A 17860-nucleotide genomic window follows, 5' to 3' on the forward strand; every position below is an offset into this window, starting at 1 on the left:
TGTTTGGCGAGCGATTGGATGAAATTATTAAGCAATCCAAGGGAAAGGACTCGTCCTTACCCCAGTCCAAACCAAACAGACCTCAGCAACGAAAAATTCAATCGAGGTTTCGGTCCTTTCGGCCCTCAGCCAGGTCCCAATCATCCACGTCCAACAGGCCACAGAAGGGCCAGAGGAACTCTGATGCATGGCGGTCTAAGTCACGTCCTCCAAAGACCGCCGGATGCACCGTCTCCAAGGCGGCCTCCTCATGACTTTCGGCCTCCCCAAACCGCATCCTCGGTCGGTGGCAGGCTCTCCCGCTTTTGCGACGCCTGGTGGCCACATGTCCAAGACCGATGGGTGAGAGACATTATGTCTTACGGTTACAGGATAGAGCTCAGCTCTCGTCCTCCGTCTCGTTTCTTCAGAACATCCCCGCCCCCCGAGCGAGCCGATGCACTTTTTCAGGCGGTGAACACTCTGAAGACAGAAGGAGTTGTGATCCCCGTTCCCCTTCAAGAACGTGGTCACGGTTTTTACTCCAACTTGTTCGTGGTGCCAAAAAAGGACGGATCATTCCGTCCCGTTCTGGACCTCAAACTGCTCAACAGACACGTGAAACCAGACGGTTTCGGATGGAATCTCTCCGCTCTGTCATCGCTTCGATGTCCCAAGGAGACTTCCTAGCATCAATCGACATCAGGGATGCTTATCTCCATGTGCCGATTGCACCGGAGCATCAACGCTTCCTGCGTTTCGCCATCTGGGACGAACACCTTCAGTTTGTGGCACTGCCTTTCGGCCTGGCGACAGCCCCACGGGTCTTCACCAACGTCATGGCATCCGTGGTGGCGGTCCTACACTCTCAGGGCAACTCGGTGATCCCTTACTTAGACGATCTCCTAGTCAAGGCTCCCTCCCGGGCGGCATGCCAACACAGCCTGACCGTTGCTCTGGAGACTCTCCAGAGGTTCGGGTGGATCATCAATTTCCCAAAGTCAAAATTGACACCGACCCAATCACTGACTTACCTCGGGATGGAGTTTCATACTCTCTCAGCGATAGTCAAGCTTCCGCTGGACAAACAGCGTTCGCTACAGACAGGGGTGCACTCTCCTCTTCGGGCCCAGTCACACCCCTTGCGGCGCCTCATGCACTTCCTAGGGAAGATGGTGGCAGCAATGGAGGCAGTTCCCTTTGCGCAGTTTCATCTGCGTCCACTTCAATGGGACATTCTCCGCAAATGGGACAGGAGGTCGACGTCCCTAGACAGGAACGTATCTCTTTCACTGGCAACCAAAACCTCTCTTCAGTGGTGGCTTCTTCCCACTTCTTTGTCGAGGGGAAAATCCTTCCTGCCCCCATCCTGGGCTGTGGTCACGACGGACGCGAGTCTGTCAGGGTGGGGAGCGGTTTTTCTCCACCACAGGGCTCAGGGAACCTGGACTCCGACAGAGTCCTCCCTTCAGATCAATGTTCTGGAGATAAGGGCAGTGTATCTAGCCCTAAAGGCGTTCCATCGGTGGCTGGAGGGCAGGCAGATCCGCATACAGTCGGACAACGCCACGGCGGTCGCGTACATCAACCACCAGGGCGGCACACGCAGTCGTCAAGCCTTCCAAGAAGTTCGGCGGATTCTGCTGTGGGCGGAGGCCACAGCCTCCACCATCTCCGCAGTTCACATCCCGGGCGTAGAAAACTGGGAAGCAGACTTTCTCAGTCGCCAGGGCATGGACGCAGGGGAATGGTCTCTTCACCCGGACGTGTTTTAAGAGATCTGTCGCCGCTGGGGAGCGCCGGACGTCGACCTCATGGCGTCACGGCACAACAACAAAGTCCCGGCATTCATGGCACGGTCTCAAGATCACAGAGCTCTGGCGGCGGACGCATTAGTTCAGGATTGGTCGCAGTTTCGACTGCCTTATGTATTTCCTCCTCTGGCACTGCTGCCCAGAGTGTTACGCAAGATCAGGTCCGACTGCCGCCGCGCCATCCTCGTCGCTCCAGACTGGCCGAGGAGGTCGTGGTACCCGGATCTGTGGCACCTCACGGTGGGTCAACCGTGGGCACTCCCAGACCGACCAGACTTGCGGTCTCTAGGGCCATTTTTCCATCTGAATTCTGCGGCCCTCAACCTGACTGTGTGGCCATTGAGTCCTGGCTCCTAGCGTCCTCAGGGTTATCTCAAGATGTCATCGCCACTATGAGACAGGCCAGGAAACCAACGTCCGCCAAGATCTATCACAGGACTTGGAGGATCTTCTTATCCTGGTGCTCTGATCAGGGTTTTACTCCCTGGCCGTTTGCCTTGCCCACTTTTCTTTCATTCCTGCAATCCGGAATGGACAAGGGTTTGTCTCTCGGCTCTCTCAAGGGACAAGTATCGGCGCTTTCCGTGTTTTTTCAAAAGCGTCTAGCCAGGCTTCCGCAGGTCCGCACGTTCCTGCAGGGAGTTTGCCACATAGTCCCACCTTACAAGAGGCCGCTGGAACCATGGGATCTTAACAGAGTGCTAAAGGCTCTTCAGAAACCACCTTTCGAGCCACTGCGGGATGTCTCTCTATCACGTCTTTCGCAGAAGGTGGCCTTTCTAGTGGCAGTTACATCACTCCGGAGAGTGTCTGAGCTTGCAGCGCTGTCATGCAAAGCCCCCTTCCTGGTTTTTCGCCAGGATAAGGTGGTTCTGCGTCCGGTCCCGGAATTTCTTCCTAAGGTGGTATCCCCTTTTCATCTCAATCAGGATATCTCCTTACCTTCTTTTTGCCCTCATCCAGTTCACCAATGTGAAAAGGATTTGCACTCGTTGGATCTGGTGAGAGCACTCCGGCTCTACGTGTCTCGCACGGCGCCCCTGCGCCGTTCTGATGCGCTCTGTCCTTGTCGCTGGCCAGCGTAGGGGGTCGCAGGCTTCCAAGTCAGCCTTGGCTCGGTGGATCAAGGAACCGATTCTTGAAGCCTACCGTTCTTCTGGGCTTCCGATTCCTTCAGGGCTGAAAGCCCATTCTACCAGAGCCGTAGGTGCGTCCTGGGCATTGCGGCACCAGGCGACGGCTCAGCAGGTGTGTCAGGCGGCTACCTGGTCGAGTCTGCACACTTTCACGAAACACTATCAGGTGCATGCATATGCTTCGGCAGATGCCAGCCTAGGTAGGCGAGTCCTTCAGGCGGCGGTTGCCCACCTGTAAGAGGGGGCCGTTTTTTCGGCTCTTTTTATCGAGGTATTCTTTTACCCACCCAGGGACTGCTTTTGGACGTCCCAATTGTCTGGGTCTCCCAATGGAGCGACAAAGAAGGGAATTTTGTTTACTTACCGTAAATTCCTTTTCTTCTAGCTCCTATTGGGAGACCCAGCACCCGCCCCTGTTCCCTTCGGGCTGTTGTTCTTTTGTGTACACATGTTGTTCATGTTGAATTGTTCTTTTGGTTCATGGTTCAGTTCTCCGAACATCCTTCGGATTGAATTTGCCTTAGACCAATTTATACGTTTCCTCCTTCCTGCTTTTGCACCAAAACTGAGGAGCCCGTGATGCACGGGAGGGTGTATAGGCAGAGGGGAGGGGTTACACTTTTTAAAGTGTAATACTTTGTGTGGCCTCCGGAGGCAGTAGCTATACACCCAGTTGTCTGGGTCTCCCAATAGGAGCTAGAAGAAAAGGAATTTACGGTAAGTAAACAAAATTCCCTTTTGATTTTTTTCATTTTTTGTCGGGTGCGTTTTTTAGCTCTCTAATGTTTTAACATCCTGACCTTTTTGCAGGTAGGACTCGATTTGGGGCTAGCCCTCAGAACCCTCAAGGGACAAGTCTCTGCCCTTTCGTTTTTTTACAGAAACAACTAGCGACTCAAGCTCAGATTCGTACCTTTCTTCAGGGGGTTACCCACTTGGTTCCCCCCGATCATCAGCTCTTAGATCCATGGGACCTTAATCTGTTTTTTGGAGTTCTTCAGCAAGTTCCTTTTGAACCACTCCGAGAAATCTCGTTCTCTTTACTCTCCTGGAAAGTCACGTTTTTTGCAATTTCCACCTGTAAAACTCGTTCAAGAATTGACATGACTTTTTTTTTTTTTACCACAATATGCACTATAAGCACATCTTCCTATTCAAGTGAATGGGAAGATTGTTGCAAGCAGATTTCAGATTTTTGGGGAATGAAGGGATTATGGCAGATTCTACACCAACAGATACATTAAATGTGAAGCATTCCTTGCAAAAGCAGTGTGCATCAGAATTCTGAGGGAGCTGAGAAAAGGTGACATTCAGAATGGAGAGGTCAGAGGTAATGGTGGTGGGGAAAGCTGTCAACACTGCAGATGACAAGACTTCCCCTGACACTAAGTTTTGGGCTCCACAAAGCCTTTCAGAATTTTGACATGTTACATGAAGTTGTGTAAAATACCTATTGAAATAGTCATAACTTGCTGTTTTCTTTCATTTCAGATAGTGGTGGTATGCCCGACCGGTCCTGTATGTTGACTGGCACCCCAGATTCCGTCCAGTAAGTAAAACTTCTACGGGGGCTTTTTAGGTTTCGTTCAAATTTGTTACATTTTAATGAAACGTTTTTATTTTTTTTAAGGGGAGCAAAGAGAATGCTGGATCAAATAGTGGAGAAGGGAAGGCCTACACCTTACCATCACGGGGATGGTCCTGGAAATACCATTCAGGAAATCATGATTCCTGCCAGTAAAGCTGGACTGGTTATTGGAAAAGGAGGCGAGACAATCAAGCAGCTGCAGGTAGGACGTTTTAGGTTTGAAGGTTTTTTTTTTTTTTTTTTTGTTTTTTCCTTATTTCCTATTTGGATTATTTAATTCAAACTTTACTTATCTTTGCCATTTAATTAACAGGAGCGTGCCGGGGTTAAAATGGTGATGATTCAAGATGGCCCTCAGAATACAGGCGCAGACAAGCCATTAAGGATTACTGGCGATCCGTACAAAGTGCAGGTAACAGAAGAAAATCATCTTTAATGTATACAAATATATTTGCGTGTATATGTGTGTGTATGTATATATGTATGTGTGTGTATGTATATATATATATATATATATATATATATATATATATATATATATATATATATATATATATATATGTGTGTGTAATATTATTATTATTATTATTTATTATTATAGCGCCATTTATTCCATGGCGCTTTACAAGTGAAAGAGGGTATACGTACAACAATCGTGTAAATGTGTATATATATGTATGTATATATGTATGTATGTGTGTGTGTGTGTGTGTGTGTGTGTGTGTGTGTAATATACATATAATATATATATAATTTTCTATATAATATGTATCTTTTTTTTTTTATTTTCCTTTACAGCAAGCAAAAGATATGGTATTAGAATTAATTCGTGACCAAGGAGGTTTCAGAGAAGCGAGAAATGAGTACGGTTCAAGAATTGGAGGCGGCGGCGGCGGCAATGAGGGGATTGATGTAAGTTTGCTTTCCATGTGTTTATAGAGAAAGTGATGGCAAATCAGGATTACCACCTTTTATGTTGGGGAAAACGGACTAAGGGTTTGTAGACAACTTCAGAGGACTGAAAGGTGCCAACCTTAGATTATACAGGGAAATCTTGGTGATCGATTCTTTTTAACATAGGTGGAACGTTGCTCCTTTTAGATTTTCCAGCCTCAAATTTTTCTTTCCTAAATTGTAGGGTTCTCAGGTTACATGTAATTCTTTTGATTTTGAGCCTTTAATATCCTAACTTAACCTTGATCGCAGTTTTCTCTCTAGCATGTAGATCTCTCTAAGCAATGATTACATGTATTTATTTCAGGTCCCAATCCCACGATTTGCTGTTGGAATTGTAATAGGTAGAAACGGTGAAATGATCAAGAAAATTCAGAATGATGCAGGTGTAAGAATACAGTTTAAACCAGGTTTGTACCTTTCTGGGGACTGGTTTGGTTATTCAGAAGAACTTCTGCATCTTCTGATGGGAGATTTTCTTTTGCAGACGATGGATCAACTCCAGAAAGAATAGCACAGATCAGCGGACCCCCAGACAGATGCCAGCATGCAGCAGAGATCATTACAGACCTGCTCCGCAGTGTACAGGTTTGTACTTTGTCTACCTGTGAATCCACCCTGAATTAGGTAGCTTTAGGTCAGATGTGTGTTTTTTTTGTTTTTTGTAACCATTCCAATTGTAACCAACCATTTTTTTGTAACCACGTCATGACCATTTTCGTAGCACTTTCGTTTTTCGCTCCTCTTCCAAAAGCAAAAACTTTTTTTTTTTTGCACCATTTTCTAAGACCTGCTGACACCCAGCTTTTCGTCACAACCCATCAGTGCCCTGCGGTCTCATCACCAGGAATGACATGCTCCCCAGCGGCACGTATTAAATCCCACTGTCAGAGTGACAGCAGGATTTAACTGATTAACAGCTGCAGACTGATCTGCTATCCACCTGTGGCTGTAAGGGGCGCTTCACACACAGCGAGATCGCTACTGAGATCGCTGCTGAGTCACGGTTTTTGTGACCTCATTAGCGATCTCGCTGTGTGTGACACTGAGCAGCAATCTGGCCCCTGCTGTGAGATCGCTGCTCGTTACACACAGCGCTGGTTCGTTTTTTTATTGTTGCTCTCCCGCTGATAAGCATACATCGCTGTGTGTGACAGCGAGAGAGCAACAATCCTGAATGTGCAGGGAGCAGGAGCCGGCGTCTGACAGCCTGCGGTAAGCTGTAACTAAGGTAAACATCGGGTAACCAAGGTGGTTACCCGATATTTTCCTTCGTTACCAGCCTCCGCAGCTCTCACGCTGCCAGTGCCGGCTCCTGCTCCCTGCAAACAAGCTAAGCGGTGTGCGCTGGTAACTAATGTAAACATCGGGTAACCATACCCGATGTTTACCTTAGTTACCAGTGTCCGCAGCTTTCAGACGCCGGCTCCGTGCAAGCGCAGCGTCGCTTGCACGTCGCTGGGGGCTGGTCACTGGTCGCTGGTGAGATCTGCCTGTTTGACAGCTCACCAGCGACCATGTAGCGATGCAGCAGCGATCCTGACCAGGTCAGATCGCTGGTCGGATCGCTGTTGCATCGCTAAAGTGTGAAGGTACCTTAAAGTCCCCGTCACACTAAGGAACATCGCTGCTAACGAACAACTTTTGTGACGTAGCAGCGATGTTGCTAGTGATGTCGCTGTGTATGACATCCAGCAACAACCTGGCCCCTGCTGTGAGGTCGTTGGTTGTTGCTGAATGTCCTGGGCCATTTTTTAGTTGTTGCTGTCCCGCTGTGAAGCACAGATCGCTGTGTGTGACAGCGAAACAGCAACAACTAAATGTGCAGGCAGCAGGAGCCGGCTTCTGCGGACACTGGTAACCACGGTAAACATCGGGTAACCAAGAAGCCCTGTCCTTGTGTACCCGATATTTACCTTCGTTACCAGCCTCCGCCGCTCTCACTGTCAGTGCCGGCTCCTGCTCTGTGCACATGTAGCTGCAGGACACATCGGGTTAATTAACCCGATGTGTGCTGTAGCTAGGAGAGCAGGGAGCCAGCGCTAAGCGGTGTGTGCTGCTCCCTGCTCTGTGCACATGTAGCTGCAGCACACATCGGGTAATTAACACGATGTGTGCTGTAACTAGGAGAGCAGGGAGCCAGCGCTAAGCATTGTGCACTGCTCTCTGCACGTGTAGCTGCGTGCGCTGGTAACCAAGGTAAATATCGGGTTGGTTACCCGATATTTACCTTAGTTACCAAGCGCAGCATCTTCCACGCGGCGCTGGGGGCTGGTCACTGGTTGCTGGTGAGCTCACCAGCAACTCGTGTAGCGACGCTCCAGCGATCCCTGCCAGGTCAGGTTGCTGGTGGGATCGCTGGAGCGTTGGTGTGACATCTCACCAGCAACCTCCTAGCAACTTACCAGCGATCCCTATCGTTGTTGGGATCGCTGGTGAGTTGTTTAGTGTGACTGGACCTTAAGACTTGATTGCTGACAGCACTTGATTGCTGATTAGATCAGCTGACATGTGCAGAGAAAGATGCGGGATCGGTGTATGAGCCCCCATGAAAATCAGGGAGCAGACATAGGACATACCAGTATGTCATGTCAGTAAGGGGTTAAAGATTTAAGCGTCTGGGTTTCTAGACAAAAACAGAGGTTGATCCTACGATGTCTTTATACAATTGACGATTCTAATGACCTATTGTATACGGCCAAATTCTTCTTAGAATGTTATGACTTCGTACATTTTTGTGGTCAAACTAGCAACGTTTATTTTGTTCTACCTTTTGCACCATAGTCTGGAAATGGTGGTGGTCCTGGCCCAGGTGGACGGGGAAGGGGACGAGGACAAGGAAACTGGAACATGGGCCCTCCTGGGGGACTTCAAGAATTCAATTTCTTTGTTCTGACTGTAAAAACTGGACTCATTATTGGAAAAGGTAATGATCAACTTTATATTTATTATGGTTTTCCTTACGCTTTTGACTTGAGGATCATTTTGCACCCTGAATGTTGTAGTGCAGCATTAAAATGGTTTGTCTAAGACGCCAAGATCTAATTACAAGTCCCCGTCAAAGCGGCACCTTCATGTGCTGTTCCATATTTCTGGGCACGTCACATGTATAGTCCACCTCCTGAGCCCCTGTGATTGGGACTAAAGTGCATTAAAATATAAATTCCTTGGACAAGAAACCTGCATAATTATCACCATAGGGGCATTTACGCTGCTCATAGTGCTGTCAGCAGACTTGAGGGGTCAAAACCGGTGACTATTAAAGGGGATTTTTCACCGTATTTATGACTTATCATAAGGAGGTCATTAATATTGTAGCTGTAGAAAACCCCTTTAACATACACAATTTAAATCAGGGGTGGGGAACCTCCGGCCCGCGGGCCGTATGCGGCCCGCAATGACCTTTTCTGTGGCCCCCGGGGCACTGGAGCAGATTCCCGGTGGCTGTGGTGCTCGAGCAGCCGCTCATCTTGTCTATTGCCGGGAGACAGCACTGGGGGTGGGACTTTCTCCCTCTTGCTCCTACATGCTCCCTGTGAGATTGCAGCTAGAATCAGAGTGATGGGGGAGGGGCCTGCACGGGATATAGAAGGCTGTATAGTGCCGTGCGTTCTACCTCTCACACTCCCATTCTGTGCTCGGCTGTTCATGGCTAGCAGGTCTTTTCTTGGAGAGAAAAGACGAGAATGAAGCCAGCCTTTGAGCTGAGCTGCTGCATCCATCACTTGTGCTGCACCTGATCTTACAGAGCAACTAAGCAGCAGGTACTTATATCTGCGCTAAGTGTGTTTATATCTAATATATACCACCATATATCAAATGTATTTGTCACTTAAGTGTCCAGCGTCTGTTGTGTATACGACATGTGCGTGTGCTGTGTATACGGCGTGTGTGCTGTGTATGTGCTGTGTATACAGCGTGTGTGCTGTGTATACAGCGTGTGTGCTGTGTATGTGCTGTGTATACAGCGTGTGTGCTGTGTATACAGCGTGTGTGCTGTGTATGTGCTGTGTATACGGCATGTGTGCTGTGTATGTGCTGTGTATACGACGTGTGTGCTGTGTATACGACGTGTGTGCTGTGTATACGACGTGTGTGCTGTGTATACGACGTGTGTGCTGTGTATACGACGTGTGTGCTGTGTATACGGCGTGTGTGTGCTGTGTATACGGCGTGTGTGTGCTGTGTATACGGCGTGTGTGTGCTGTGTATACGGCGTGTGTGTGCTGTGTATACGGCGTGTGTGTGCTGTGTATACGGCGTGTGTGTGCTGTGTATACGGCGTGTGTGTGCTGTGTATACGGCGTGTGTGTGCTGTGTATACGGCGTGTGTGTGCTGTGTATACGGCGTGTGTGTGCTGTGTATACGGCGTGTGTGTGCTGTGTATACGGCGTGTGTGTGCTGTGTATACGGCGTGTGTGCGCTGTGTATACGGCGTGTGTGCGCTGTGTATACGGCGTGTGTGCGCTGTGTATACGGCGTGTGTGCGCTGTGTATACGGCGTGTGTGCGCTGTGTATACGGCGTGTGTGCGCTGTGTATACGGCGTGTGTGCGCTGTGTATACGGCGTGTGTGCGCTGTGTATACGGCGTGTGTGCGCTGTGTATACGGCGTGTGTGCGCTGTGTATACGGCGTGTGTGCGCTGTGTATACGGCGTGTGTGCGCTGTGTATACGGCGTGTGTGCGCTGTGTATACGGCGTGTGTGCGCTGTGTATACGGCGTGTGTGCGCTGTGTATACGGCGTGTGTGCGCTGTGTATACGGCGTGTGTGCGCTGTGTATACGGCGTGTGTGCGCTGTGTATACGGCGTGTGTGCGCTGTGTATACGGCGTGTGTGTGTGCTGTGTTTGGCACTTAATAAAGTTTCATATTGTAAGGTTTATTGGTATATCTAAATCCTGGTGTGCACATGTTTACATGCAGAACTTTTTGGCTTGTTGAGTGCTGTGTATGGCTTGTGTGTGTGCTGTATACGGCGTGTGAGTGCTGTGTGCAGTATACAGTATCTCCTGTGCATGTGTACTATATATTGCCAGTGTGTATCGTCGGTGATGTAAAATAGGACAACTGTGTGAAGGCTGTGTGCAGTATATGGTCAGTGTGTCAGAGCGGTGTGTGTATGTACAGTGTCTCCTTTGTAATATATATGATTTACCAATCTGCGCTTCAAACAAAGACAAACCTGGAAAAGCAGTTGTGAGACGCAAACATCACAGCGCACCAAAGAGAATCAGCTCTGGCCGCCACAGTAGGGGTATAGGGGTAAGTTAATTAATTGTTTGACCAATTATAGCTGGGTCATTTTCAAGTTGATGATTTCTTCGGCGCTCCATTGGGAGACCCAGACGATTGGGTGTATAGCTACTGCCTCCGGAGGCCACACAAAGCATTACACTTTAAAAAGTGTAAGGCCCCTCCCCTTCTGGCTATACACCCCCCGTGGGATCACGGGCTGCTCAGTTTTCAAGCTTTGTGCGAAGGAGGTCAGACATCCACGCATAGCTCCACTGTTTAGTCAGCAGTAGCTGCTGACTATATCGGATGGAAGAAAAGAGGGCCCATACTAAAGGGCCCCCAGCATGCTCCCTTCTCACCCCACTCTTGTTGGCGGTGTTGTTAAGGTTGAGGTACCCATTGCGGGTACGGAGGCTGGAGCCCACATGCTGTTTTCCTTCCCCATCCCCCTGAGGGCTCTGGTGAAGTGGGATCTTACCAGCCTCCAGGCTCTGAGGCCGGGCTCCATCCACAGACCCGGAGATCCTGCTGGATACGGAGCTGGGTACCGTCAGGGACAAGGCCCTGCAACATTCAGGTACTCTGTGTCCCCGTACAGACAGGCACAGACACACTCCAGCGTTGCTGGGTGTTCTAGTGCGCCGGGGACAGTAGCGCTGCGCGCTTGGGTTATACTCACTGCAGCTTAGCTGAGTGAGTTTGTGTGGGGAACTACCGCGCCGGCCGCCCCCGGAGACTGCGGCGCGGCTGAGACTTGTAGTGCGCCGGGGACTTCGCGCCGACCGTGCCTTTACGACGGCAGCGCTGATAAATCTAGTCCCCGGCTTCTGCGGCCTAGTTACGTTTCGTTCCCGCCCCCAGCCCTGTCAGTCAGGGAAGGGGAGAGACGCTGTACAATAGTCAGCGCCGAGGGCTGGAGTCTTATTTACATACTCCAGCCCTCTCACTGGGCACAGTGGGACGCCAGTTTCCCGCTCGTTGTCTGCACACGCCCACGGGCCGCCCCTCTTCACAGGACGCCGGCAGCCATTCCTGCACGCAGTCTGAGCTGGAGAACGGACATAGCCCTGGGAGACCCAGACAGGGGATTCTGGCGACCACACACCCGCTGTTAAGCGGGCGGTAAGCAGCACCTAGGTGCTGACCCCACTAGTGCCACAGTGTTTTGTGTACTTTTGTCTGTACCTATATATTGCACTGTACGGTCGCTTCTTGGCTTATACCCCTATATTGCTCTGAGGAGACAACAGCATGTCATCCGCAAAAAGCAAGGGTGCCAAGGCACAGGCTTTATATGCTGCCTGTACCGCATGTGGGGCTGATCTACCGGCAGGTTCCACTGACCCCCATTGTGTGCAATGTTCGGTCCCTGTGCCACTTCGTCAGCCGGAGTCTATGCTAGTAGTGGCCCAGGCAGAGACGCCTGTGAACCCTGCCCCGGTGACGGGGACAGAGTTTGCAGTTTTTGCTGATAAGATGTCTGTGACTATGACAAAAATTCTAGAAACTTTGCAGTCCAGGCCGGTCACTCAGACCATGGGCACTGTTGATTCAATGTTCCCCGGTCCCCCTCAGTTGGAACTAATTCGTGCTCCAAGGGGGTCCCAGGCATCACAGGCTGAAGGCTCTGACTCGGACGACAGTCCCAGGCAGCCTAAGCGAGCTCGCTGGGAGAGACCCTCGGCGTCATCACGCTGGTCAGGGTCTCAGCGAGAGGATTCTCTGTATGATGAGACAGAGCTAGGTGATCAGGAGTCTAATCCTGAGACCGCTCTCAACCTGGATACCCCTGATGGTGACGCCATGGTGAATGATCTTATAGCGGCCATCAATAGACTGCTGGATATTTCTCCTCCAGCGGAGGAGGCAGCAGCACAGCAGGAGAAATTCCATTTCAGGTATCCCAAGCGTAAATTGAGTACTTTTCTGGACCACTCTGACTTCAGAGAAGCAGTCCAGAAACACCATGCTTAAGCAGATAAGCGTTTCTCCAAACGTCTTAAGGATACACGTTATCCCTTTCCCCCTGACGTGGTCAAACGCTGGACCCAGTGTCCAAAGGTGGACCCCCCAATCTCCAGGCTTGCGGCTAGATCCATAGTTGCAGTGGAAGATGGGGCTTCACTTAAAGATGCCAATGACAGGCAGATGGACCTTTGGTTGAAATCTGTCTATGAAGCTATCGGCGCGTCGTTTGCTCCAGCATTCGCAGCCGTGTGGGCACTCCAAGCTATTTCAGCTGGTCTGGCGCAGGTGGACTCTGTCATACGTCCATCAGTGCCGCAAGTGGCGTCCTTGACCTCGCAAATGTCTGCGTTTGCGACTTACGCTATCAATGCGGTCTTGGACTCTACCAGCCGTACGTCAATAGCGTCCGCCAACTCTGTGGTTTTACGCAGAGCCTTGTGGTTAAAGGAATGGAAAGCAGATTCTGCTTCCAAAAAATGCTTAACCAGTTTGCCATTATCTCAAGACAGACTGTTTGGTGAGCAATTGGCTGATATCATTAAACAGTCCAAGGGTAAGGACTCTTCCTTACCTCAGCCCAGATCAAGCAAACCTCAACAGTGGAGGGGACAGTCGAGGTTTCGGTCCTTTCGAGGCTCGGGCAGGGCCCAATTCTCCTCGTCCAAAAGGACTCAGAAGGAGCAGAGGAGCTCAGATTCCTGGCGGGCTCACTCACGCCCAAAGAAAGCAGCCGGAGGAACCGCTTCCAAGCCGGCTGCCTCATGACTTTCGGCCTCCTCTCCGCATCCTCGGTCGGTGGCAGGCTCTCCCGCTTTTGCGACATTTGGCTGCCACAGGTCAAAGACCGGTGGGTAACAGACATTTTGTCTCACGGGTACCGGATAGAGTTCAGTTCTCGTCCTCCGCCTCGGTTCTTCAGAACTTCCCCACATCCCGACCGAGCCGATGCTCTTCTGCAGGCGGTGTGCTCTCTAAGGGCAGAAGGAGTGGTGATCCCTGTTCCTCTTCAGGAACGAGGTCAAGGTTTTTACTCCAATCTGTTTGTGGTGCCAAAAAAGGACGGCTCTTTCCGTCCTGTTCTGGACCTAAAACTGCTCAACAAGCACGTGAAAACCAGGCGGTTCCGGATGGAATCTCTCCGCTCCGTCATTGCCTCGATGTCTCAAGGAGATTTCCTAGCATCAATAGACATCAAAGATGCTTATCTCCACGTGCCGATTTCTCCAGAGCACCAGCGTTTTCTACGCTTCGTTATAGGAGACGAACACCTTCAGTTCGTAGCCCTGCCATTTGGTCTGGCGACAGCCCCACGGGTTTTCACCAAGGTCATGGCAGCAGTGGTAGCAGTCTTGCACTCTCAGGGACACTCGGTGATCCCTTACTTGGACGATCTACTTGTCAAGGCACCCTCTCAAGAGGCATGCCAACACAGCCTGAACGTTGCGCTGGAGACTCTCCAGACTTTCGGGTGGATCATCAACTTTTCAAAGTCAAATCTGTCACCGACCCAATCACTAACATATCTTGGCATGGAGTTTCATACTCTCTCAGCGATAGTGAAGCTTCCGATGGACAAGCAGCGTTCACTACAGACAGGGGTGCACTCTCTCCTTCAAGGCCAGTCGCACCCCTTGAGGCGCCTCATGCACTTCCTAGGGAAGATGGTGGCAGCAATGGAGGCAGTCCCGTTTGCGCAGTTTCATCTGCGCCCACTTCAATGGGACATTCTCCGCCAATGGGACGGGAAGTCGACGTCCTTAGACAGAAAAGTCTCCCTTTCCCAGACGGCCAAGGACTCTCTTCAATGGTGGCTTCTTCCCACCTCATTATCACAAGGAAGGTCCTTCCTACCCCCATCCTGGGCGGTGGTCACGACAGACGCGAGTCTGTCAGGGTGGGGAGCAGTTTTTCTCCACCACAGGGCTCAGGGTACGTGGACTCAGCAGGAGTCCACTCTTCAGATCAATGTTCTGGAAATCAGGGCAGTGTATCTTGCCCTACAAGCCTTCCAGCAGTGGCTGGAAGGAAAGCAGATCCGAATTCAGTCGGACAACTCCACAGCGGTGGCATACATCAACCACCAAGGCGGGACACGCAGTCTGCAAGCCTTCCAGGAAGTCCGGCGGATTCTGATGTGGGTGGAAGCCACGGCCTCCACCATATCCGCAGTTCACATCCCCGGCGTCGAAAACTGGGAAGCAGACTTCCTCAGTCGCCAGGGTATGGACGCAGGGGAATGGTCCCTTCACCCGGACGTGTTTCAGGAAATCTGTCGCCGCTGGGGAAGGCCGGACGTCGACCTAATGGCGTCCCGGCACAACAACAAGGTCCCAACTTTCATGGCACGGTCTCGCGATCACAGAGCTCTGGCGGCAGACGCCTTAGTGCAAGATTGGTCGCAGTTCCAGCTGCCCTATGTGTTTCCCCCTCTGGCACTCTTGCCCAGAGTGCTACGCAAGATCAGGTCCGATTGCCGCCGCGTCTTACTCGTCGCCCCAGACTGGCCGAGGAGGTCGTGGTATCCGGATCTGTGGCATCTCACGGTCGGCCAACCGTGGGCGCTACCAGACCGGCCAGACTTACTGTCACAAGGGCCGTTTTTCCATCTGAATTCTACGGCCCTGAACCTGACTGTGTGGCCATTGAGTCCTGGATACTAGCATCTTCAGGATTATCTCAAGGGGTCGTGGCCACCATGAGACAGGCTAGGAAGCCCACGTCTGCTAAGATCTATCACAGAACGTGGAAGATTTTCTTATCCTGGTGCTCGGCACAGGGAGTGTCCCCCTGGCCATTTGCATTGCCTACTTTTCTTTCCTTCCTGCAATCTGGTTTGGAAAAAGGCTTATCGCTCGGCTCCCTTAAAGGGCAAGTCTCAGCGCTATCGGTATTTTCTTCGGCGCTCCATTGGGAGACCCAGACGATTGGTGTATAGCTACTGCCTCCGGAGGCCACACAAAGCATTACACTAAAAAGTGTAAGGCCCCTCCCCTTCTGGCTATACACCCCCCGTGGGAACACGGGATGCTCAGTTTTCAAGCTTTGTGCGAAGGAGGTCAGACATCCACGCATAGCTCCACTGTTTAGTCAGCAGCAGCTGCTGACTATGTCGGATGGAAGAAAAGAGGGCCCATACTAGGGCCCCCAGCATGCTCCCTTCTCACCCCACTTTGTGTCGGCGGTGTTTGTTAAGGTTGAGGTACCCATTGCGGGTACAGAGGCTGGAGCCCACATGCTGCTTTCCTTCCCCATCCCACTGAAGGGCTCTGGGGAAGTGGGATCTTAACGGCCTCCAGACTCTGAGGCCGGGCTCCATCCACAGACCCGGAGATCCTGCTGGATACGGAGCTGAGTGCCGTCAGGGACATGGCCCTGCAACATTCAGGTATTCTGTGTCCCCGTACAGACAGGCACAGACACACGCCAGAGTTGCTGGGTGTGCTAGTGCGCCGGGGACACTAGCGCTGTGCGCATGGGTCTTAGTCACTACAGCTTTGCTGAGTGACTTTTCTGTGTTGGGAACTATCGCGCCGACCGCCCCTGGAGCGGCGGCGCGGCTGAGACTTGTAGTGCGCCGGGGACTCGCGCTGACCGCGCTTTTACGGCGGCAGCGCTCATAAATCTAGTCCCCGGCTTTTGCGGCCTAGCTCCGCTTCGTTCCCGCCCCCAACCCTGTCAATCACGGAAGGGGAGAGAGGCTGTACAATAGTCAGCGCCGAGGGCTGGAGTCTTATTTACATACTCCAGCCCTCTCACTGGGCACAGTGGGACGCCAGTTTCCCGCTTTTTGTCTGCAGCACGCCCACGGCCCGCCCCTCTTCACAGGACGCTGGCAGCCATTCCTGCATGCAGTCTGAGCTGGAGAACGGACATAGCCCTGGGAGACCCAGACAAGGGATTCTGGCGACCACACACCCGCTGTTTAGCGGGCGGTAAGCAGCACAAAAGTGCTGACCCCACTAGTGCCACAGTGTTATTTAGTGTACTTTTTGTCTGTACCTATATATTGCACTGTACGGTCGCTTCTTGGCTTATACCCTATTGCTCTGAGGAGACAACAGCATGTCATCCGCAAAAAGCAAGGGTGCCAAGGCACAGGCTTTATATGCTGCCTGTACCGCATGTGGGGCTGATCTACCGGCAGGTTCCACTGACCCCCATTGTGTGCAATGTTCGGTCCCTGTGCCACTTCGTCAGCCGGAGCCTATGGTGGTAGTGGCCCAGGCAGAGACGCCTGTGAACCCTGCCCCAGTGACGGGGACAGAGTTTGCAGTTTTTGCTGATAAGATGTCTGTGACTATGTCAAAAATTCTTGAAACTTTGCAGTCCAGGCCGGTCGCTCAGACCATGGACACTGTTGATGCAATGTTCCCCGGTCCCCCTCAGTTGGAACTAGTCCAGGCTACAAGGGGGTCTCAGGCATCACAGGCTGACGGCTCTGACTCGGACGACAGTCCCAGGCAGCCTAAGCGAGCTCGCTGGGAAAGACCCTCGACGTCATCATACTGGTCAGGGTCTCAGCGAGAGGCTTCTCTGTATGATGAGGCAGAGGTAGCTGATCAGGAGTCTAATCCTGAGACCGCTCTCAATCTGGATACTTCTGATGGTGACGCTATGGTAAATGATCTTATAGCGGCCATCAATAGACTGTTGGATATTTCTCCCCCAGCCCCTTCAGCGGAGGAGGCAGCTGCACAGCAGGAGAAATTCCATTTCAGATATCTCAAGCGTAAATTGAGTACTTTTCTGGACCACTCTGACTTCAGAGAAGCAGTCCAGAAACACCATACTCATCCAGACAAGCGTTTCTCCAAACGTCTTAAGGATACACGTTATCCCTTTCCCCCTGACGTGGTCAAACGCTGGACCCAGTGTCCAAAAGTGGACCCCCCAATCTCCAGGCTTGCGGCTAGGTCCATAGTTGCAGTGGAAGATGGGGCTTCACTAAAAGATGCCAATGACAGACAGATGGACCTTTGGTTGAAATCGGTCTATGAAGCTATCGGCGCGTCGTTTGCTCCAGCATTCGCGGCCGTGTGGGCACTCCAAGCTATTTCAGCTGGTCTGGAGCAGGTGGACTCTCTCATACGTCCATCAGTGCCGCAAGTGGCGTCCTTAACCTCGCAAATGTCTGCGTTTGCGACTTACGCTATCAATGCGGTCCTAGACTCCACGAGCCGTAC

At 51.4% G+C, this 17860-nt stretch overlaps 1 protein-coding gene across 1 annotated transcript; it reads left to right on the top strand.

Annotated features, from left to right (window-relative positions):
• Positions 1–4420: 4420 nt before the first annotated feature.
• Positions 4421–8397, top strand: LOC142283424 (far upstream element-binding protein 1-like; the record flags this gene model as incomplete). The annotated part of the gene is made up of 7 exons (XM_075333112.1): positions 4421–4478; positions 4560–4719; positions 4831–4929; positions 5316–5429; positions 5779–5881; positions 5959–6059; positions 8256–8397. Coding segments are annotated over 7 exons (777 nt in total), but the record flags the coding sequence as incomplete, so codon positions are not given.
• Positions 8398–17860: the final 9463 nt, after the last annotated feature.

The sequence above is a fragment of the Anomaloglossus baeobatrachus genome, unplaced genomic scaffold (genome assembly GCF_048569485.1).
Source record: "Anomaloglossus baeobatrachus isolate aAnoBae1 unplaced genomic scaffold, aAnoBae1.hap1 Scaffold_5373, whole genome shotgun sequence".
In the NCBI taxonomy this organism is placed as follows: Eukaryota; Metazoa; Chordata; class Amphibia; order Anura; family Aromobatidae; genus Anomaloglossus; species Anomaloglossus baeobatrachus.